General features: G+C 43.8%; 1 protein-coding gene across 3 annotated transcripts in view; it reads left to right on the top strand.

Annotated features, from left to right (window-relative positions):
* The first annotated feature begins 438 nt into the window (after positions 1–438).
* Positions 439–24,694, top strand: part of SH3D19 (SH3 domain containing 19) — a 140,954-nt gene continuing 116,698 nt past the window's right edge. The window contains exons 1-2 of one of the 3 annotated variants that reach the window (XM_043513127.1): positions 439–723; positions 789–976. In XM_043513127.1, the coding sequence (XP_043369062.1) occupies positions 886–976 (91 nt within the window). In that variant the 5' untranslated portion in view covers positions 439–723; positions 789–885. Of the gene's footprint in view, positions 724–788; positions 977–24,694 lie in introns of those variants that run through there. The other 2 variants (XM_043513126.1, XM_038400496.2) reach the window with 2 other exon arrangements.

Raw genomic sequence — 24,694 nt, 5'->3', positions numbered from 1 at the left:
GGACGGGAGTCATAAATCAGCCAAGCCTCATTTGAACAGAGGCTCTTGTTTTTGGATTATTTAAAGCAGTTTTTAAAGGTCTTTCCCGCTGATGAGGAAGAATGTGCTGCATTCTTGAAGGGACCTTTAAAATCCCACTCAATGCTGCGCTGTTTAGAACTCTCCCTCCTTCAAAATGCTACCAGCTTGAGACAGCCCTGGAGATACGGGGATCCACAAGAAAAAAAAATCAAGTCCCTTTCCCTAAATAAAAGTTTTCAGCTACTCTAACCTTAAGTGCGAGTCCATCTTCTTCCCCAGCTGAAGCTCGCCCCTTCCCTTGCATGCTGCAGCCCCGATTGCTGCTTTCTGCTCCAGGTACCTCCCCCACCTCCTTTTGTTTTAGTGTCAGGCAGCAGTGGCGTTTCCTGTTGACAGCGGAATATTGTGAATAGGCAGGAAAAGCAAACGCCACCTTCTTTCATTTTCCTTTGGCTTTCCCTTCCCGCCCCAACCTGGTTGCGTGGTGCGGCTGCGGTTGTCGTTGTCTCTCTCTCTCTCTCTCAACCTGCGTCCGGCTGAGTCTTGCTGGGGAAGGGAGGAGAGGAAAAGGCCCAAAGGGGACCCTCCACGCCTGGGCTTAAACTTCAGAGAAGAGGGAGGCGGAGTGAAAAGGAGAGAGATCGGCAGGGAGTTGCCGGGGCGGAGGAGAGGTGCAGGTGTAGAGTGGGGCGGCTCGGAAGGGCTGCTCTGCCCCGGGGCCGGCAGCGTAGGCCCCCAGCGGTGGGGGCGCCCGCCGCTCGCTCACTCACTGAGCGAGACAAAGAACCCCCCGGTCGCGCGCTCTCTGCGCTGGGGCATGGGGGTGCCTGCTTTCTAAATGCCCCCTCCTGCCCCCCCTCGCTGATGGCTGAAGCCTGGAGACTGGAGGACGAAGAAGGGGAGCTGAGGGAGCTCGGCAGCAGGCGCAGAAGGGGAAACCTGAACTCGGCAGCAGGTAAGCAGGAGGCTTTGGGCTGAATGCGGAGACAAAGCCATTAACCCCCGGAGTTCCCTTCAGTCCACCTACCGGTCTCACTGGCGAGTGCCCCCGGGGGGGGCTGTGTTCGCTAATAAGAAGCGGGGCTTCAGATTAAGTAGAAATGTGTTAATCTGTGATTGACCGTTACTTAACAAATGGGATTTCCCCTTACATTTATGTTTAAAATCCTACCTGGAAATGGAGGGTTTTTTAAAGGGGGGGGGGAGGACAGCAGGACGGGGAGACAGGGCAAGGCACAGTCACTTAACTGTGTTGTTAGCTTAGTAGGCTCAACTGAATGCTTATCTCCTTGATGAAGCAAAGGATAGTCATTAATATTAAAAGGAAAGGTGCAAGGTCCAGCTTCCAACAGTTTAACTCTCAGAGTGCTGTTTGCCGAAACGGGATGGTTAAATATAAATTGTATTGATTAATACTTAAAATGCCCTCAGGATCGCCACCCCGACAGGCAAACCCCACATTGCGTGTTGGCAGTGGGAAGCCCCGGATTCTGCGTGCTCTTGTGCAATGGAACTCCTCAGGGGCACAGGCGTCTGTCAGCCTGGGGTTGTAGGCCTAAGTGTCAACAATGTGCTTAATGCTGTACCAGACACAACATTACACACAGCCCCTGCCCTGAAGAGCTTACAGTCCCAGAGAAGATGCAGTGTACTGGGAGATCCATGTGAGGGAATAACTTTTTTATTAAAAAAGGAGGACTTGTGGCACCTTAGAGACTAACAAATTTATTTGAGCATAAGCTTTCGTGAGCTACAGCTCACTTCATCGGATGCATTTGGTGGAAAATACAGTGGGGAGATTTTATATACACAGAGAACATGAAACAATGGCTGTTACCATACACACTGTAATGAGAGTGATCAGGTAAGGTGAGCTATTATCAGCAGGGGGGAACCTTTTGTAGTGATAATCAAGGTGGGCCATTTCCAGCAGTTGACAAGAATGTGTGATGAACAGTAGGGGGGGAAATAAACATGGGGAAATAGTTTTACTTTGTGTAATGACACATCCACTCCCAGTTTTTATTCAAGCCTAAATTAATTGTATCCAGTTTGCAAATCACGTTCTTGTGATTCACTTTAAGGTACAAAATGATTATACAAAAAATAAAGGGCTGGATTCTGTGTTGCCCTGTACTTTGTATAGTTGCTTATGCTAGTGCAAAGGGAGTGTAAATTGCTACTATGTGTTTTAGTGGTGTTCTGCATCTACTTAGCACTAGTGTAAATGACTACATGCATTGCAGTGAATGAAGGCTCAGGCCATGTCTACACTAGGAGCACTTTACTGCTATAGAAATACCTTGTATCAGTGATACTCAGACTGTGGCTCTCAAGCCAAAAATGGCTTTTTAATGTGTCTCCTGTGGCTCTTTGCAGCACATGATATTGAAACACTGTGATTTTAATTATTACTAAATCTAAGTTATTAACCAATCGGGATGCTTTTACTATGTTATCAACCAGTGAAGTTATCAGCTTGCGCTAAGTTATTAATTTACTAGCTGTGAGAATAATATATAAAAACTAAATATTTCCTGTCATTCGCACTACTGTGGCTCTTTTGGGTAACACTGATCGCTAATTTGGCTCCTGAACCAGAGGTCTGAGTATCACTGCCTTATACTATGCCAGTAAAGTATACCTAGTGTGGGCACAGCTATCCTGGCAAAGCTGCAGTTTGTACACTTGCAAACCAACAAAATATATTTCCATTGATAAGACAGTGTAGGCAAAGTAAGAAAAATGCCATATAGTAAAACCAGTGCCTATAAATGAAACCTCACCTCAGTCCCTGGAAAAATCATGGAGCAGGTCCTCAAAGAATCAATCCTGAAGCACTTAGAGGAGAGGAAAGTGATCAGGAACAGTCAGCATGGATTCACCAAGGGAAGGTCATGCCTGACTAATCTAATCGCCTTTTATGATGAGATTACTGGTTCTGTGGATGAAGGGAAAGCAGTGGATGTATTGTTTCTTGACTTTAGCAAAGCTTTTGACACGGTCTCCCACAGCATTCTTGTCAGCAAGTTAAGGAAGTATGGGCTGGATGAATGCACTATAAGGTGGGTAGAAAGCTGGCTAGATTGTCGGGCTCAACGGGTAGTGATCAATGGCTCCATGTCTAGTTGGCAGCCGGTGTCAAGTGGAGTGCCCCAGGGGTCGGTCCTGGGGCCCGTTTTGTTCAATATCTTCATAAATGATCTGGAGGATGGTGTGGATTGCACTCTCAGCAAATTTGCGGATGATACTAAACTGGGAGGAGTGGTAGATACGCTGGAGGGGAGGGATAGGATACAGAAGGACCTAGACAAATTGGAAGATTGGGCCAAAAGAAATCTAATGAGGTTCAATAAGGATAAGTGCAGGGTCCTGCACTTAGGATGGAAGAATCCAATGCACCGCTACAGACTAGGGACCGAATGGCTCGGCAGCAGTTCTGCGGAAAAGGACCTAGGGGTGACAGTGGACGAGAAGCTGGATATGAGTCAGCAGTGTGCCCTTGTTGCCAAGAAGGCCAATGGCATTTTGGGTTGTATAAGTAGGGGCATAGCGAGCAGATCGAGGGACGTGATCGTTCCCCTCTATTCGACACTGGTGAGGCCTCATCTGGAGTACTGTGTCCAGTTTTGGGCCCCACACTACAGGAAGGATGTGGATAAATTGGAAAGAGTACAGCGAAGGGCAACAAAAATGATTAGGGGTCTAGAGCACATGACTTATGAGGAGAGGCTGAGGGAGCTGGGATTGTTTAGTCTGCAGAAGAGAAGAATGAGGGGGGATTTGATAGCTGCTTTCAACTACCTGAAAGGGGGTTTCAAAGAGGATGGCTCTAGACTGTTCTCAATGGTAGCAGATGACAGAACGAGGAGTAATGGTCTCAAGTTGCAATGGGGGAGGTTTAGATTGGATATTAGGAAAAACTTTTTCACTAAGAGGGTGGTGAAACACTGGAATGCGTTACCTAGGGAGGTGGTAGAATCTCCTTCCTTAGAGGTTTTTAAGGTCAGGCTTGACAAAGCCCTGGCTAGGATGATTTAACTGGGACTTGGTCCTGCTTTGAGCAGGGGGTTGGACTAGATGACCTTCTGGGGTCCCTTCCAACCCTGATATTCTATGATTCTATGAAATAAGCTATACCAATAAAAGCGCAGCTTTGCCAATATAGCTGTGTTTTCACTACAGAATTCTGCTGGTACAGCTGTGTTGGTCAGGGACATAGTTATGTTGGGAGAAGTCTAGACATATCCTGAGGCCCAGTATTTTTAAAGATCTGTTGGAGAAAATCACTTGAGCTGTATATACCGAGTTTTCTTCTCCTCCCACTTCCTAATTTTTATATATATATTTTGGATTAAAAAATTAACTGCACCTTACAGGCGAAACGTCTAATGATGGAAATGATCATGCAAGTAAGGGTGAAGCAAACAATGGGACTGTTTAAATTGAGAAATAGGGTAGTGAGTTATGCTGTATCTACCAATTTAAAACTTTACATTTTGTTGAAAGCAATACAGGCAACATGGGTCTGCAACATTAAATGTGATGGATACGCATAGGCCACAGTTATAAAATAAAAGTTCAGTTCATACATGGAAATACAGATGTGTGAATGAACACTACCTCAGTCATAGATTCATAGATTCATAGATACTAAGGTCAGAAGGGACCATTCTGATCATCTAGTCCAACCTCCTGCACAGCGCAGGCCACAGAATCTCACCCACCCACTCCTATGAAAAACCTCACCCATGTCTGAGCTATTGAAGTCCTTAAATCATGGTTCAAAGACTTCAAGGAGCAGAGAAGCCTCCCTCAAGTCAACCATGCCCCATGCTACAGAGGAAGGCAAAAAACTTCCAGGGCCTCTCCAATCTGCCCTGGAGGAAAATTCCTTCCCGACCCCAAATATGGCAATCAGCTAAACTTTGAGCATATGGGCAAGATTCACCAGCCAGATACCCAGGAAAGAATTTTCTATAGTAACTCAGATCCCATCCATCTAATATCCCATCTCAGGGGATTTGGCCTATTTACCCTGAATATTTAAAGATCAATTACTTACCAAAATCCCATTATCCCATCATACCATCTCCTCCATAAACTTATCGAGTAGAATCTTAAAGCCAGATAGATCTTTTGCCCCCACTGCTTCCCTTGGAAGGCTATTCCAAAACTTCACTCCTCTGATGGTTAAAAACCTTAGTCTGATTTCAAGTCTAAACTTCCTGGTGGCCAGTTTATACCCATTTGTTCTTGTGTCCACATTGGTGCTGAGCTGAAATAATTCCTCTCCCTCTCCTGTATTTATCCCTCTGATATATTTAGAGAGAGCAATCATATCTCCCCTCAACCTTCTTTTAGTTAGGCTAAACAAGCCAAGCTCCTTAAGTCTCCTTTCATAAGACAAGTTTTCCATTCCTCGGATCATCCTAGTAGCCCTTCTCTGTATCTGCTCCAGTTTGAATTCATCCTTTTTAAACATGGGAGACCAGAACTGCACACAGTATTCTAGGTGAGGTCTCACCAGTGCCTTGTATAACGGTACTAAAACCTCCTTATCCCTACTGGAAATGCCTCTCCTGATGCATCCCAAAACCGCATTAGCTTTTTTCACAGCCATATCACATTGGCAGCTCATAGTCATCCTATGATCAACCAATACTCCAAGGTCCTTCCCCTCTTCCGTTACTTCTAATTGATGCGTCCCCAACTTATAGCTAAAATTCTTGTTATTAATCCCTAAATGCATAACCTTACACTTCTCACTATTAAATTTCATCCTATTACTATTACTCCAGTTTACAAGGTCATCCAGATCCTCCTGTATAATATCCCGATCCTTCTCCGAATTGGCAATACCTCCCAGCTTTGTATCATCTGCAAACTTTATTAGCACACTCCCACTTTTTGTGCCAAGGTCAGTAATAAAAAGATTAAATAAGATTGGTCCCCAAACCGATCCCTGAGGAACTCCACTGGTAACCTCCCTCCAACCTGACAGTTCGCCTTTCAGTAGGACCCGTTGCAGTCTCCCCTTTAACCAATTCCTTATCCACCTTTTGATGTTCATATTGATCCCCGTCTTCTCCAATTTAACTAATAATTCCCCATGTGGCATGGTATCAAATGCCTTACTGAAATCTAGGTAAATTAGATCCACTGCATTTCCTTTATCTAAAAAATCTGTTACTTTTTCAAAAAAGGAGATTAGGTTGGTTTGGCACGATCTACCTTTTGTAAAACCATGTTGTATTTTGTCCCATTTACCATTGACTTCAATGTCCTTAACTAATTTCTCCTTCAAAATTTTTTCCAGGACCTTGCATACTACAGATGTCAAACAAACTGGCCTGTAGTTACCCGGATCACTTTTTTTTCCTTTCTTAAAAATAGGAACTATATTAGCAATTCTCCAATCATTCGGTACTATTCCTGAGTTTACAGATTCATTAAAAATTCTTGCTAATGGGCTTGCAATTTCAGGTGCCAATTCCTTTAATGTTCTTGGATGAAGATTATCTGGGCCCCCCGATTTAGTCCCATTAAGCTGTTTCAGTTTCGCTTCTACCTCTGATATGGTAATATCTACCTCTATATTCTCCTTCCCATTTGTCATGCTACCATTATCCCCAAGATCCTCTTTAGCCTTATTAAAGACTGAGGCAAAGTATTTGTTTAGATATTGGGCCATGCCTAGATTATCTTTAACCTCCACTCCATCCTCAGTGTTAAGCGGCCCCACTTCTTCCTTCTTAGTTTTCTTCTTATTTATATGGCTATAGAACCTTTTACTATTGGTTTTAATTCCCTTTGCAAGGTCCAACTCTACTCGACTTTTAGCCTGTCTCACTTGATCCTTACATCTTCTGACCTCAATTAGGTAGCTTTCCTTGCTGATCCCTCCCATCTTCCACTCCCTGTATGCTTTCTGCCCTGCATGTATAAGGTGTGGTTCGCTTATAAGTAGTGTTGAGAACCTAGAGACGTGGATTTTAAGAAGTTAAATAGGTAAAAGTGGAAGAGAAAAGGAGGGGTGTGTGAATGGAAATAAAGAACTGGTATGAAAGGTAAAAGCACAGGTATGCTTCCTAAGGGTCTGACCCAGTAAACACTTGTATCTGTGAGGACATGTACTTTCATGAGTTGCCCCATTGTGTTTGTAGGATGGGGCCTTAAAAGAGTAACGAAACACCAAACTATACTTCTTACACTGCATTACCCACATTACAAGTTATGGAGAAAAGGGACAATCTCTTCTTGGAAATACCAAGCAAGCCTTATAATAAGTGTACTGTTGAGAGGGCAGGAAAACATAGTGAACATCTGGAAATTTTGGAAAATGCTGATTTGTCAAATCAACACATTCCATTGGAACGTGTTGATTTTGATGAATATTCAGCAGAAGCCAGGCAGGTTTCTGACAGATTCTAGAATGGTGATTCTAAAATGAAGTATTGCAAACTTCCAGGTCTGTGAAAATTTTTGCGTTTTTGGAGGTTCATCCTGATTCAGAACAATTTTTTTTCCCCCAAGACTTGAAGTTTTTTGCAGGCCTGAAAGTCTGTTTCCTGGCTAGCTCTAAAAATGAATATTCTATGAGGGGAAAAGAATCTAGTTCTGCAATGAGCTCCATTTGGCCAATAATAGAGAGTGAGGATCATGAGACAGCCTCTATAATCTAATGTGTTCATAATCTCATACTTCAAACTACATTTAGTGTCTAAGCTAACTTACTGTATTCAGCCTGAATTCATTTTAACTTCTTCAGGGGGGAAGTTGGATAGCTACAAATGTTGCAGATATTCCCTAAATTTCAAGACAATTTACAAGCTGTGAAAAATCAGGAACTAGTAGGGTGACCAGATAACAAATGTGAAAAATTGAGTCAGGGAGTTGTGGGGGAATAGACACCTATATAAGACAAAGCCTCGAATATTGGGACTGTCCCTATAAAATTGGGATATCTGGTAACCCTAGTAACTAGGCTCTTAGGCGCCGACTTCCCCACAGCCTGGTGGGTGCTTGACCATCCCTGGCCCTGCCCCTGCTCTGCCTCTTCCTGCCCCTCCCTCACCCCACCTCCATTCCACCCTGTCCCCATTCCGCCCCCTTCCCACCCCATTCCACCCCTTTTCCCCCAAGTCCCCATCCCTGCCCTGCCTCTTCTCCGCCTCCTCCCCTGAGCGTGCCGTGTCTCCGCTCCTCTCCCTCCCTCTCGGAAAGTCCTAAGTGCCGCCAAACAGCTGTTAGTTGGGGGGAAAGTGCTGGGAGGAAGGAGGAGTGGGGGACGAGGCACGTTTGGGGGCAGAGGAGACGAGGAGGGGGTGGCAGCGGGGAGAGCTTGGCTGCCAGTGGGTGCGGAGCACCCGCAAACTTTTGTGGGTGCTCCAACCCCGCAGTACCCATGGAGTCGGCGCCTATGACTAGGCTTATCCAGTTCATAGTAAAAAGCTGTCATGATTGTGCTGCAGTGTCCTGGTAATGTTTTCCAGTGATAGAGGAAAGGATTTTGACTTTTAATATTACCCTTTTTTTGCCCACTTGCTTAACCACAAATGTCTGTAATTTGCAATGCATTGTGTTATCATCCGTGTGGATTAGAGAGGTCCTACTGAAGTTGCTTTTGATGTTTAAAAGATTGTCATAGGACTCCTGGAAATGATTTTATTCCCACAGGGTGGCTGACAGTAAATGTGGCAAATAAGTTTCTTGCTACATGGATCAATAGCCTTTCTATACTATATTTTTTTTAACTCTGTTTCTTTTTATTATTTTTTTTCAAGTGTTTCAGACTCAGTTTAGTGGAATTTCTTCAGTGCAGCTGGTCCATTTTAGGCTACTGAAAAAATTCATAGCTTTCTACTTGTGTCTAGACCCAGTTCAGAACAGCCCTATTTCCTTTACACTCTTACACCAAACCTGTGCTGACTTGCTTTGGAAGCTTAGAACAATAAGATGGGTCCAGTAGAACAAATCAAGAGTGCATCAGAAGCATACCATCTCACCAGTCAATGTACAGTGTGACGGGGCAAGGCCAGATGGCTATAGAAAAGAAGTGGGAGAGAGATAGGTTAGCTCCAGGCTAAGCAAATCCCTGGTACCAGGATAAGTGAAATGGCAGCTGCTCCAGATCAATTAAGACACCTGGGGCCAATTAAGAACTTTCCTCAAGGCAGGGAGTAGGCTAGGTTGATTGGCACACCTGAAGCCAATCAGGGGCTGGCTGAAACTAGTTAAAAGCCTCCCAGTTAGTCAGGTGGGTGTGGATGTCAGGAGCTGTGAAAGGAAGTTGTGCTGTTGGAGAGACTGAGTAGTACACACCATATCAGGCACAAGGAAGGAGGCCCTGAGATAAGAGTGAAGTGGAGCTTGAGGAAGTGAGGGCTGCTCAGTAAGGGGGAAGTAGTCCAGGGAATTGTACATGTCATGTTTCTAAAAGGTCAGCTACCATAGCTGATACTATTAGGGTCCCTGGGCTGAAGCCTGGAGTAGAGGGTGGGCCCGGGCTCCCCCATCCTTTGTCCCCTGATTAATGACTGAGACTGGGAGACAACAGAGACTGTGCAAGGAAGGATAGCTTCTCCTCACCTCCCTTGCTGGCTTAAGATGAAAATGGCTCAGTAGACTGTGATCATAGATTCATAGATAGATTCATAGATACTAAGGTCAGAAGGGACCAGTCTGATCATCTAGTCCAACCTCCTGCACAACGCAGGCCACAGAATCTCACCCACCCACTCCTACGAAAAACCTCACCTATGTCTGAGCTATTGAAGTCCTCAAATCGTGGTTTAAAGACTTCAAGGAGCAGAGAATCCTCCCTCAAGTGACCCGTGCCCCATGCTACAGAGGAAAGCGAAAAACCTCCAGGGCCTCTCCAATCTGCCCTGGAGGAAAATTCCTTCCCGACCCCAAATATGGCAATCAGCTAAACCCTGAGCATATGGGCAAGATTCACCAGCCAGATACTACAGAAAATTCTTTCCTGGGTAACTCAGATCCCATCCATCTAATATCCCGTCTCAGGGGATTAGTCCTATTTACCCTGAATATTTAAAGATCAATTAATTACCAAAATCCCATTATCACATCACATCATACCATCTCCTCCATAAACTTATCGAGTAGAATCTTAAAGCCAGATAGATCTTTTGCCCCCACTGCTTCCCTAGGAAGGCTATTCCAAAACTTCACTCCTCTGATGGTTAGAAATCATCTAATTTCAAGTCTAAACTTCCTGGTGGCCAGTTTATACCCATTTGTCCTTGTGTCCACATTGGTTCTGAGCTTAAATAATTCCTCTCCCTCTCCTGTATTTATCCCTCTGATATATCATATCAGATATGAGCAATCATATCTCCCCTCAACCTTCTCTTAGTTAGGCTAAACAAGACAAGCTCCTTAAGTCTCCTTTCATAAGACAAGTTTTCCATTCCTCAGATCATCCTAGTAGCCCTTCTCTGTACCTGCTCCAGTTTGAATTCATCCTTTTTAAACATGGGAGACCAAAAATGCACACAGTATTCTAGGTGAGGTCTCACCAGTGCCTTGTATAATGGTACTAAAACCTCCTTATCCCTACTGGAAATGCCTCTCCTGATGCATCCCAAAATCGCATTAGCTTTTTTCACAGCCATATCACATTGGCAGCTCATAGTCATCCTATGATCAACCAATACTCCAAGGTCCTTTTCCTCTTCCGTTACTTCTAATTGATGCATCCCCAACTTTATAACTAAAATTGTTGTTATTAATCCCTAAATGCATAACCTTACACTCCTCGCTATTAAGTTTCATCCTATTACTATTACTCCAGTTTACAAGGTCATCCAGATCCTCCTGTATAATATCCCGATCCTTCTCTGAATTGGCAATACCTCCCAGCTTTGTATCATCTGCAAACTGTATTAGCACACTCCCACTTTTAGTGCCAAGGTCAGTAATAAAAAGATTAAATAAGATTGGTCCCAAAACTGATCCCTGAGAAACAACATTAGTAACTTCTGTCCAGCCTGACAGTTCGCCTTTCAGTAGGACCCGTTGTAGTCTCCCCTTTAACCAATTCCTTATCCGCCTTTCGATGTTCATATTGATCCTCATCTTTTCCAATTTAACTAATAATTCCCCATGTGGCACGGTATCAAACACCATACTGAAATCTAGGTAAATTAGATCCAATGTGCTTCCTTTGTCTAAAAAATCTGTTACTTTTTCAAAGAGGGAGATCAGGTTGGTTTTATACGATCTACCTTTTGTAAAACCATGTTGTATTTTGTCCCATTTACCATTGACTTCAATGTCCTTAACTAATTTCTCCTTCAAAATTTTTTCCAGGACCTTGCATACTACAGATGTCAAACTAACAGGCCTGTAGTTACCCGTATCACTTTTTTTTCCTTTCTTAAAAACAGGAACTATATTAGCAATTCTCCAATCATTCGGTACAACTCCTGAGTTTACAGGAGTAGATCCTTGTCTCTATAGAGAGAAGGGTTATGTTGGAGGGTCACAGTGAGCCTCTGAGGCTAGTGAAATCTGCCAGGAAATGTGGGACCCACGGAGGCAAGGACAGAGCTTTGTCACAACACCTAGGGAAATTGCTGGGATATGTTTGTGTGGGATAGGTTGATCCAGCTCAGGCTTGAGTGCAACAACAATTTTGCAGTTAACCAGCTCTGTTTCCAAAGAAATTATGAATGTGATATGAGAAGGCTCTGCATTCTATTTCTATTTTTATGTAAAATATCTGTTTGGTCCAAAGAGTAAAAGAATAATAAGATATGTCAGTTCTTGAAATGTAGGGGCCTGATTCTGCGAACCTATGAGCTCCTTCAATGTTAATTGACCCATCAAGTGGACACTGAGGGCCTCAGCACCCTGCAGAAAGTGTTCAGCATTTGTCAGGATTAGGCCCTATGAAATTTATATTAAAAAAAAATGTTATAAGAGGGAAAGTTGTTTTTTTTTTTTTTTTTAAATAAATAGACTTCACTAAACCAGAGAATAAATGCAGTAGACATATGATAATGAAGTGGAAGTGCTGTCAGTGTTCTTTCCATTTGGGGACTTGCTACTTCTTGAGTGGGTAAGGTTGATGTTTGTTACCAGTCTTTCTCTTGTGACAACAGTATTCTTGCTTAGGTTTCCATTTTGGATGGGTGCCCAGATCAATGATTATGACTGTATTACAGCAAGATAGATGCTTTATATTAAATGTTTAATTTGTTTGCACTATAATAAGTAATGGCATTTGTTGAAATGTGTTTTGTGGACTAGCTAAGTCTGTACCTTGGTATAGCCAATATTCCTTTTTTTCTGTAACTCAGTAGTACTGAGCAGGTTTCAGAGTAGCAGCCATGTTAGTCTGTATCTGCAAAAAGAAAAGGAGTACTTACGGCACCTTAGAGACTAACAAATTTCTTTGAGCATAAGCTTTCGTACTCCTTTTCTTAGTACTGAGCAGTGATGTCACTGGGAGTTTCCTGTGAAGAGATCTCATAGGATTGGGCACAGTGATTTATTCTTTTCAGTTTGGCTAACAATATTTTTCTTTATTTCTAATGGAGCAAAAACCAATATAGTTCAGTTCTGGTGACTTTGCTGTCTATGCATCATTGACCTTTACATCTGAGCTTGGAACATACTACACATGCCATTGTAGGAGGCACCTTCTTGCATCTCTTATAAATAAATTTCATTTTAGCTGCATCGAGGACGAAGTAGCAGCCCATTGATGTGTTTTGTGTGTGTCCTCAGTCTTATCTGCCAGAAAACGGATAGCTCTCGAAATAGTGGAGCAGATTTTTGTGCCTCAATCTGCTCACTTTGCATCACTTCTGAGTCCCCTGTCGGGGATTTCCCCAACATGGGAGAGACCTCAGTGTGAGGGGAGTTGACAAAGCTGGTTCTTACCTCTTCCTCATGCAGTGCCTTTCTCTTACTGTGTCTGTATACGATGCCACTACCTAGCACAATAGCCGCACACCAAAACCAAAACTTTAGCAAACCATGGCTTCAACATTTGAACCAAAAAAATTTACTGCTTTCTTACAACCTCAGTTATACATTTTTTCCTATATTGTTTTCAGCATCTGTTATTTTCTCTTCTATTCATTTCCTTCCATTGTGTGGTCCACCTACTCTCCTACATTTCTAACCTCTCACTTCCTCCCCAGTTCTCTTTCACACTGCTGCTCTTGTGGCTTGACTATACTTAAATGTTTGTTAAGTCAGCATAGCTATGTTGCTCAGGAGTGTGAAAAATCCACTCCCTGACCCCATAGCTATGCCAACCTAGTATAGATGCAGTTACGTCAATGGAAGAATGCTTCTGTCAACATAGCTAATGTCATTCAGGGAGGTGGTGTTCCTGCACTGAAGGAAAAACCCTTTCCATCAGTGTAGCCTGCATTTACACTACAGAGGTATGCTGGTATAGCTACACCAACATAGCTATGCCGGTATAGTCTCAGTAATGGAGACACAGTCTAACTTATCCCATCAATTTCTTTCCTACCCACCTATATCTACATAGTGAAACACATATTGCCTCTTCCAGATGATTACTTGCTCTTGACACCCTATCATACATAGGGCATGGAAAATTGAGATGATGCCTAATAGCCAGAGAACTAAAGTAAGGTGAGGAACCAGGTGAAAGCTACGTTTTTACCCTGACTCCCAAGCTAAGGGTTAAGTTGGAATTCTCACAAAGATGCTATTTCTGTACCTGGTAGGAAGCTCCATCTTTTGTACCATCCAGCTAGCACGTAGCTGATAATGTGAAGTCGTCTTCAAACTCCATTTGGCTGCTGAAACAAAGGAGCATTTTCCTCTCCTTCCTCCTGGCTGCTGTAAAGGGGCATATAATGTGTGTGACTTAGGTAAGAAAAGGTCTAAAACCTTCTGACGTTACTATTGTCAGTTAATCAGTAATTCTGGTTACCAGCCCCCATCCTTTACTCCTACCATCATCACTAAAACTTCAAATGGGTCTGAAGTAATTGATGCTGATGTAGTAAAATAGAGAAATAATGCTTAGGGTATGTCTACACTACGAAATTAGGTCAAATTTATAGAAGTTAGTTTTGTAGAAAGTGTTTTTATACAGTCGATTGTGTGTGTCCCCACACAAATACTCTAAGTGCATGTAGTCGGTGGAGTGTGTCCACAGTACCGAGGCAACCGTCGACTTCCGGAGCGTTGCACTGTGGGTAGTTATCCCGCAGTCTTCGCTGCCCATTTGAATTCTGGGTAGAAATCCCAGTGCCTGATGGGGCTAAAACATTGTCGTGGGTGGTTCTGGGTACATATCGTCAAGCCCCCCTTCCCTCCCTCCTTCCGTGAAAGCAAGGGCAGACAATCATTTTGTGCCTTTTTTCTTGAGTTACCTGTGCAGACGCCATACCACGGCAAGCATGGAGCCCGCTCAGCTAACCGTCACTGTATGTCTCCTGGGTGCTGGCAGATGCGGTACTGCATTGCTACACAGCAGCAGTTTATTGCCTTTTGGCAGCAGACAGTGCAGTATGACTGGTAGCTGTTGTCGACGTAGTCCTGGGTTCTCTTTTAACCGACCTCGATGAGATCGGGGGTGCCTGGGCAAACATGGGAGTGACTCAGCCAGGTCATTTCCCTTTTAAGTTTCGTCTCATGGCAATGGAGTGCTACCGGCAATGCACGGTCTTTTAATCAGCAGCCAGCAGAAGATGATGGCCAGTAGTCATACTGCACTGTCTTTTGCCGAGCACCTAAGAGATGATGATGGCTAGCAGTCATACTGCACAGTCTGCTGCCAGCAAGATGTATAAAGATAGATGAAGTAGAGCAAAACAAGAAATAGATCAGATTTGTTTTGTATTCGTTTTCTCCTCCCTCCCTCCGTGAAATCAACAGCCTGCTAAACCTACTTGTGAGTTCTGTCCTTGAGGGGGCCATTCAGTTTCTCGCAAAGCCACCCCCTTTGTTGATTTTAATTCCCTGTAAGCCAACCCTGTAAGCCATGTCGTCAGTTGCCCCTCCCTCTGTCAGGGCAACGGCAGACAATCGTTCCACGCCTTTTTTCCGTGCAGACGCCATACCACAGCAAGCATGGAGCCCGCTCAGATCACTTTGGCAATTAGGAGCACATTAAACACCACACGCATTATCCAGCAGTATATGCAGCACCAAACCTGGCAAAGTGAAACCGGGCGAGTAGGCGACGTCAGCGCGGTGATGAGAGTGATGAGGACATGGACGCAGACTTCTCTCAAAGCACGGGCCCTGGCAATGTGGGCATCATGGTGCTAATGGGGCAGGTTCATGCGGCGGAACGCCGATTCTGGGCTCGGGAAACAAGCACAGACTTGTGGGACCGCATAGTGTTGCAGGTCTGGGACGATTCCCAGTGGCTGCAAAACTTTTCCATGCGTAAGGGCACTTTCCTGGAACTTTGTGACTTGCTTTCCCCTGCCCTGAGACGCAAGAATACCAAGATGAGAGCAGCCCTCACAGTTGAGAAGTGAGTGGCAATAGCCCTGTGGAAGCTTGCAACGCCCGACAGCTACCGGTCAGACGGGAATCAGTTTGGAGTGGGCAAATCTACTGTGGGGGCTGCTGTGATGCAAGTAGCGAACGCAATCAAAGGTCTGCTGATATCAAGGGTAGTGAGCCTGGGAAATGTGCAGGTCGTAGTGGATGGCTTTGCTGCAATGGAATTCCCTAACTGTGGTGGGTCCATAGACGGAACCCATATCTTGGCACCGGAGCACCAAGCTGGCGAGTACATAAACCACAAGGGGTACTTTTCAATAGTGCTGCAAGCACTGTGGATCACAAGGGACGTTTCACCAACATCAACGTGGGATGGCCGGGAAAGGTACATGATGATCGCATCTTCAGGAACTCTGGTCTGTTTCAAAAGCTGCAAGAAGGGACTTTCTTCCCAGACCAGAAAATAACCTTTGGGGATGTTGAAATGCCTAGGGAAGGGGATAGCTCAGTGGTTTGAGCATTGGCCTGCTAAACCCAGGGTTGTGAGTTCAATCCTTGAGGGGGCCATTTAGGGATCGGGGCAAAAATTGGGGATTGGCCCTGCTTTGAGCAGGGGGTTGGACTAGATGATCTCCTGAGGTCCCTTCCAACTCTGATATTCTATGATTCTATTGTTATCCTTGGGGACCCAGCCTACCCTTAATGCCATGGCTCAGGAAACCATACACAGGCACCCTGGACAGTAGTCAGGAGCTGTTCAACTACAGGCTGAGCAAGTGCAGAAAGGTGGTAGAATGTGCATTTGGACATTTAAAAGCGCGCTGCTGCAGATTACTGACTCGGTTAGACCTCAGCGAAACCAATATTCCCACTGTTATTACTGCTTGCTGTGCACTCCACAATATCTGTGAGAGTAAAGGGGAGACGTTTATGGCGGGGTGGGAGGTTGAGGCAAATCGCCTGGCTGCTGGTTACGCACAGCCAGACACCAGGGCGGTTAGAAGAGCACAGGAGGGTGCGGTGTGCATCAGAGAAGCTTTGAAAACCAGTTTCATGATTTGGCCAGGCTATGGTGTGAACGTTTTGTTTGTTTGTTTGTTCTTGATGGAAACCCCCACCACCACCCCCTTGGTTCACTCTACTTCCCTGTAAGCTAACCACCCTCCCCTCTTCCCTTCGATCCGCTTGCAGAGGCAATAAAGTCATTGTAGCTTCACATTCATGCATTCTTTATTTTTTCAACACACAAATAGGGGGATAAATACCAAGGTAGCCCAGAAGGGGTGGTGGAGGAGAGAAGCACCAGGAGGGGTGGTGGTGGAGGAGGGAAGGACAAGGCTACACAGCACTTTTAAACTTATGAATGCCAGCCTTCTGTAGCTTGGGCAATCCTGTGAGGTGGAGTGGCTGGGTGGCCAGAGGCCCCCCATCGCATTCTTGGGCGTCTGGGTGAGGAGGCTATGAAACTTGGGGAGGAGGGGGGTTGGTTACACAGGGGATGTAGCAGCGGTCTGTGCTCCTGCTGCCTTTCCTGCAGCTCAACCATACATTGGAGCATATTAGTTTGATCCTCCAGCAGCCTCTGCATTGAGTCCTGCCTCCTCTCATCATGCTGCCACCACCTTTCAGCTTCAGCCCTCTCTTCAGCTTGCCACTTAGTCTCTTCAGCCTGTCACCTCTCCTCCTGGTCATTTTATGCTTTCCTGCACTCTGACATTGTCTGCCTCCACGTATTCATCTGTGCTCTGTCAGTGTGGAAGGACAGCATGAGCTCAGAGAACATTTCATCGTGAGTGCAGGTTTTTTTTTTTTTTTGGGTTTTTTTTTTTTTTTTTTTTTTTTTTTTTTTTTTTGCCTTCTGATCTTCACTAGCCTCTGGGAAGGAGAAGATCCTGTGATCTTTGAAACACATGCAGCTGGTGCAGGAAAAAAAAAGGACAGTGGGATTTAAAAAGACACATTTTATAGAACAATGGGTACACTCTTTCACAGTAAACCTTGCTGTTAACATTACATACATAGCACATATGCTTTCGTTCCAAGGTCGCATTTTGCCTCCCCCCAGTGCATGGCTAGCCCCTTCACCCTCCCCATGGCTAACAGCGGGGAACATTTCTGTTCAGCCACAGGCAAACAGCCCAGCAGGAATGGGCACCTTTGAATATCCCCTTAGAAAAGCATGCTATTTCAACCAGTTGACCATGAATGATATCACTCTCCTGAGGATAACACAAAGAGAGAAAGAAAGGATGTTGTTTGAACGCCAGTAAACATACACTGCAATGCTTTGTTCTACAATGATTCCCGAGTACGTGCTACTGGCCTGGAGTGGTAAAGTGTCCTACCATGGTGGATGGAATAAGGCTACCTTCCCCAGAAACCTTTTGCAAAGACTTTGGGAGTACATCCAGGAGAGCCGCGAATGCCAGGGCAAATTTAATCATTAAAAATGCTTGCTTTTCAACCATGTATAGTATTTTAAAAGGTACACTCACCAGAGGTCCCTTCTCCACCTGGCGGGTCCGGAAGGCAGCCTTGGGTGGGTTCGGGGGGTACTGGCTCCAGGTCCAGGTTGAGAAACAGTTCCTGACTTTCGGGAAAACCGGTTTTTCCGCTTGCTTGCTGTGAGCTATCTACAACCTCCTCCTCCTCCTTATCATTATCTTCCTCGTCCCCAAAACCTTCTTCCATGTTGCCTCCATCTCCATTGAAGGAGTCAAACAACACAGCTGGGGTAGTGGTAGCTGAACCCCCTAAAATGGCATGCAGCTCATCATAGAAGCGGCATGTTTTGAGCTCTGACCGGAGCGGCCGTTCGCCTCTCTGGTTTTCTGGTAGGCTTGCTTCAGCTCCTTAAGTTTCACGTGGCACTGCTTCAGGTCCCTGTTATGGCCTCTATCCTTCATGCCCTGGGAGATTTTGACAAATGTTTTGACATTTTCAAAAACTGGAACGTAGTTCTGATAGCACGGATTCCTCTCCCCATACAGTGATCGGATCCCGTACCTCTCGTTCGGTCCATGCTGGAGCTCTTTTGCGATTCTGGGATTCCATCATGGTCACCTTTGCTGATGAACTCTGTATGGTCACCTGCAGCTTGCCACACTGGCCAAACAGGAAATTGACATTCAAAAGTTCGCAGGCCTTTTCCTGTCTACCTGGCCAGTGCATCTAAGTTGAGAGTTCTATACAGAGCGGTCACAATGAAGCACTCTGGGATAGCTCTTGGAGGCCAACATCGTCTAATTGTGTCCACAGTACCCCAAATTTGTCCCGGCAAGGCCGATTTCAGCGCTAATCCCCTTGTCGGGGGTGGAGTAAGGAAATCAATTTTAAGAGCCCTTTAAGTCGAAAAAAAGGGCTTCGTAGTGTGGACAGGTGCAGGGTTAAATCGATTTAACGCTGCTAAATTCGACCTCAACTCCTAGTGTAGACCAGGGCTTAGTGAGGTAGCTGTCTGTAAACCAAGTTTTCTCACTTCACTCCCACCTGCTTTTAGAGAGCAGCCATTCACTGTTCTATTCCCATCTTGCAGGGCTGATAAATGATGATTTTCACAAGTGACCTTGTCTATATACCAACTTACATTGATGTAATTAAAAAACTTAAACTGCTGTAGGTTTGTAGGATGTCTAGTCAAAGAAGCACTGGCATTTTTAGATAAGACAGTAGGTTGATTGTCTATACAGCATTGAGAACTAAGGCCTAAAGTTGCACCCATTTTTTTTTTTAAAAAATGAGTATAGATAAACCTGGTGCAAACCCTGAATGTTGAATGCTCTTATACTGTCTTACACCTGCCTTTACAATGTAAGCAAAATTGATATAAACCAGGTGTAAAACAATTTGAGGCCCTTCGTGAGGGGTTTGTGCCTGTTTGATTAATCAATTTTAGTTAAGCCTCTGTAATTTGTGTATATATAGGCAGGGCTTGAGATATGTACTCTTGTTTAGAGTTGGTTTTAACCTGTTTAAAAAACATATTCTACCCTAGGTTCTTACTTAGGCTAGAATGTGTCTTTTAAACATGTTTCAGAGTAGCAGCCGTGTTAGTCTGTATTCGCAAAAAGAAAAGGAGTACTTGTGGCACCTTAGAGACTAACAAATTTATTAGAGCATAAGCTTTCGTGAGCTACAGCTCACTTCATCGGATGCATTTAAACATTTTTTAAACATGATTATCAGGTGATTTGGCACATTCCATGCTATTCATCCAGCTTGCAGTGCTGTTAGCTGCCTTGTAATTTGGCCTTCATATTGGGATTAATGCTCCTATTATAGCAAGGGTTGACTGGAAAAGAGTTCTGATTTGTGAAAAATTTAAACATTTCAAAATTTGTTTTAATTCCACATCGGAGAGAGAACCACCTCAGAATAGCCTGGTTAGGACACTCAGATGGAGCATGACAGGTTTCAGAGTAGCAGCCGTGTTAGTCTGTATCCGCAAAAAGAAAAGGAGTACTTGTGGCACCTTAGAGACTTACAAATTTATTTGAGCATAAGCTTTTGTGAGCTACAGCTCACTTCATCGGATGCATTTGGTGGAAAATACAGAGGGGAGATTTTTATATATATATATATACACACATATATACACACACACACACACACACACACACACACACACACACACACACACACACACAGAGAACATGAAACAATGGGTTTTATCATACACACTGGAAGGAGAGTGATCACTTAAGATGAGCCAACACCAGCGGGGCGGGGGAGGGGGAGGAGGAAAACCTTTCATGGTGACAAGCAGGTAGGCTAATTCCAGCAGTTAACAAGAATATCAGAGGAACAGTGGGGAGTGGGGTGGGGGGGAGAAATACCATGGGGAAATAGTTTTACTTTGTGTAATGACTCATCCATTCCCAGTCTTTATTCAAGCCTAAGTTAATTGTATCCAGTTTGCAAATTAATATGGAAGACCCAGATTCAAGTCCCTGCTCTGTCTGAATCAGATCCCTAATTACTAAGCTGTTGGCTATTTTAAGGGCCGGTCTCTCTCTCTCTCTCTCAATTCCATCTTGTTGACATAGATCTATTTCCATGAAACAGTTCAGTTTAAAGAAAACAGTGTTTTTGACCGAAAAAAGTTTTGTCAGATTTTTCTATCAGCTCCACTCACAACTATTCCCTTTGTGAAAATTGGTGGTTTCACAGGTTCCTGTCAACTGTTCAGTCTTTTCCAATTTGTGTGCTTTTGCAGTTCTATTTTGGGTTAAATTAAACCTAAATAATTTTATTAGCATATGTTGTTAATGTTTTACCTATCTCTACTCTGTGTCCTATTAACTGAGTTTGGGGCATACAGTAATTTGTATAGATTAACACTGAGTAAATTTTCAATTTGTATGCTTTTTTAAAAACAAAACAAAAATATATATTTACATGGTGATACGTTTAAAATATATGCTCACATAATCTAAGTAATCCATTCTTTCCCTTTTACATAGAGAAACATGCAAAACATGCAAAAAAAGCCACTTAATTAGTTTTGTTCCTCAGAGTATAACATTTGTTTTGAATTTTAGGAGGGCCTTTTGTGCTAATATTAAAGTGGTTTTAGTTGTTTTAAGAAGGCAAACTCAAAATTTATCATGTGCTATCTGTGTCCCTATATTGAAATGGGAGCACTTTTAGTTTCTTCTAATTTTGAAATATAGGTTTGTGGCCGCAGAACTTAATATTTTGGCAAGGCTAATGGAGCTCAGCTGGCTCATATCTCGGCAATTTTTGGGTAGACCAATATAATTTAACAATTCACTTTTCTGCCCTTCTAGCCAGATCCCTTTCAGAGTATCCTTAGATCCTATAAGCTTTGATAATTTAGAGTAAAGTTTAAAATAAAGTGTGAGAGGCCTTAACGGTTTTCAATATAACCCAGTCTATGAGTATGTTTACACCGGCAGAGTTACAGCACCGGCAGGTACAGTGCTGCTCAGAGAGCGCTGAAGGGAAACCACTGTTGTCTGTTTACACTGTCAGCTGCCTGCACGATAGCATGTTCATACTTGCGGCCCTTGCAGCGGTATTCGGAGTGGTGCACTCTGGGCAGCTATCCCACAGAGCATTTCTTCTGCTGCTGCTGTTAAGAGTTGTGAGAAGGCAGAGGGGTCACGAGGCATCCTGGGTCCTGAGTGCTTAAGGAAAAATACAATACAAATGACAACCCATTCTATTACCTAAAGGCTCAGTGTCTTTTATTCTCATTTGGCTGTTAGGCAAAATACAGTTCCATTTCACCTTAGAAAATCTTGTTAATGGACTAACTTCACACACAATACTTGTTAGAAAATCCTTTAAGTATAAAAACCTTCCCTTGTTAAGGTATGTTTATTTGGACTGGCTGGGTGATTTGACAGGTTTCAGAGTAGCAGCCGTGTTAGTCTGTATTCGCAAAAAGAAAAGGAGTACTTGTGGCACCTTGGAGACTAATTTATTAGAGCATAAGCTTTCATGAGCTACAACTCACTTCATTGGATACATTTGGTGGAAAATACAGTGAGGAGATTTTTATATATACACACACAGAGAACATGAAACAATGGGTTTTATCATACACACTGTAAGGAGAGTGATCACTTAAGATGAGCCATCACCAGCAGCGGGGGGGGGGGAGGGGGGAAAGGAGGGAAACCTTTCATGGTGACAAGCAAGGTAGGCCATTTCCAGCAGTTAACAAGAACATCTGAGGAACAGTGGGGGGTGGGGTGGGAGAAATAGTTTTACTTTGTGTAATGACGCATCCATTCCCAGTCTCTATTCAAACCTAAGTTAATTGTATCCAGTTTGCAAATTAATTCCAATTCAGCAGTCTCTCGTTGGAGTCTGTTTTTGAAGTTTTTTTGTTGAAGGATAGCCATCCTCAGGTCTGTAATCGAGTGACCGGAGAGTTTGAAGTGTTCTCCAACTGGTTTTGAATGTTATAATTCTTGACTTCTGATTTGTGTCCATTCATTCTTTTACGTAGAGACTGTCCAGTTTGACCAATGTACATGGCAGAGGGGCATTGCTAGCACATGATGGCATATATTACATTGGTAGATGTGCAGGTGAACGAGCCTCTGATAGTGTGGCTGATGTGATTAAGCCCTATGATGGTGTCCCCTGAATAGATATGTGGACAGAGTTGGCAACGGGCTTTGTTGCAAGGATAGGTTCCTGGGTTAATGGTTCTGTTGTGTGGTGTGTGGTTGCTGGTGAGTATTTGCTTCAGGTTGGGGGGCTGTCTGTAAGCAAGAACTGGCCAGTCTACCAAGATCTGTGAGAGTGATGGGTCGTCCTTCAGGATAAGTTGTAGGTCCTTGATGATGCGTTGGAGAGGTTTTAGTTGGAGGCTGAAGGTGATGGCTAGTGGCGTTCTGTTATTTTCTTTGTTGGGCCTGTCCTGTAGTAGGTGACTTCTGGGTACTCTTCTGGCTCTGTCAATCTGTTTCTTCACTTCAGCAGGTGGGTATTGTAGTTGTAGGAATGCATGATAGAGATCTTGTAGGTGTTTGTCTCTGTCTGAGGGGTTGGAGCAAATGCGGTTATATCGTAGAGCTTGGCTGTAGACAATGGATCGTGTGGTATGATCTGGATGAAAGCTAGAGGCATGTAGGTAGGAATAGGGTGGTGTTTATGTGACCATTGCGTATTAGCACCGTAGTGTCCAGGAAGTGGATCTCTTATGTGGACTGGTCTAGGCTGAGGTTGATGGTGGGATGGAAATTGTTGAAATCCTGGTGGAATTCCTCAAGGGCTTCTTTTCCATGGGTCCAGATGATGAAGATGTCATCAATGTAGTGCAAGTAGAGTAGGGGCATTAGGGGATGAGAGCTGAGGAAGCGTTTTTCTAAGTCGGCCATAAAAATGTTGGCATACTGTGGGGCCATGCGGGTACCCATCGCAGTGCCGTTGATTTGAAGGTATACGTTGTCCCCAAATGTGAAATAGTTATGGGTGAGGACAAAGTCACAAAGTTCAGCCACCAGGTTAGCCGTGACGTTATCGGGGATACTGTTCCTGATGTCTTGTAGTCCATCTTTGTGTGGAATGTTGGTGTAGAGGGCTTCTACATCCACAGTGGCTAGGATGGTGTTTTTAGGAAGATCACCAATGGCACCCAGCCAGGAAAAATGTGCTTTCAGGTAATACCCATGCAAAGAATCACACGTTTTTACAAATGTATGATTTTGTACTCTAAATAAAACATTGGGTGGTGGTGTCACTTAAAAACAAGTTTTGTTACGTACATTTCATAGGGTAATCTTTTATTTTCATGAAATGTCACCCTAACTTTGATGCACATTATTGTATTTTAAGGATGAAATCTCTGCTTTTATGAGGTATCAAAACAGTGTAAATCACTTTAGTCCTCCTCAGGAGTAGCTTATAAAGCACTGTAGGAATCTATTCAAGGTGTAGAAACTTCAAAGCAACTTTACAAAAAATTGATCTGATCTTTAAAAAGCTTTACAAAGTTTTCAGAAGCCTGATGAAGTTTTCATATAATATGATACATTTTCTATTTCTGAGATGGGTAACTCCAACAATAGATACTTCAAAACATAATTCTACTACACAGGGTGAAAAATTTCAAAAGCTCCTAAGTGATTTAGTAGCCTAAATCTCATGGAAAGTCAATGGGATTTAAGCGCCTAAGTGCCTGACTCATTTTTGAAAATGGGACTAGGAACTCCTGAAAATCTCTTAGGAACGCTGAAGATCCCTAGATATTATTGGAATGAAGCAAATTAGAAGTTTCTAGGCTGAGCCATTTTAGTGATGTGTCACAAAGTAATATTAAGAGAATTAAAAACATAACTTTCCCCACCTCCATTGTTAAACCCATGTCAAAACTATTTCACCAATTCACCTCATATTTCTCCAAAAAATTACCCATACACACACACAACATGTATATGACAAAAGAAGTTCACAGGGCCATATTTTGTGAGAAATATGAAGGGTGGAGGGAGGACAGGAGACAAAAGTCAGCAAAACTTAGTAAGTAACCTCTAAAGATCAGGTTTTAACATCTCTCTGTAAAACACAAGAAGAAATACAGAGAAGAATGATGAGTTTACTGCACATGCCAGGGATTCCTTGCATCCCTCAGTGCCCCCTCAGGCTCCCATCCCCCACTGGAGTTGCAGTGATCTGAGGGCTTTTGTGTGCCTCATTTCCCCACAATTGCTTGCCAGGG

This window comes from Dermochelys coriacea, chromosome 4 (genome assembly GCF_009764565.3).
Source record: "Dermochelys coriacea isolate rDerCor1 chromosome 4, rDerCor1.pri.v4, whole genome shotgun sequence".
NCBI classification, from domain to species: domain Eukaryota; kingdom Metazoa; phylum Chordata; order Testudines; family Dermochelyidae; genus Dermochelys; species Dermochelys coriacea.
The sequence above is the reverse complement of the archived record's forward strand: the minus strand, read 5'-3'. Positions and strand labels throughout refer to the sequence as shown.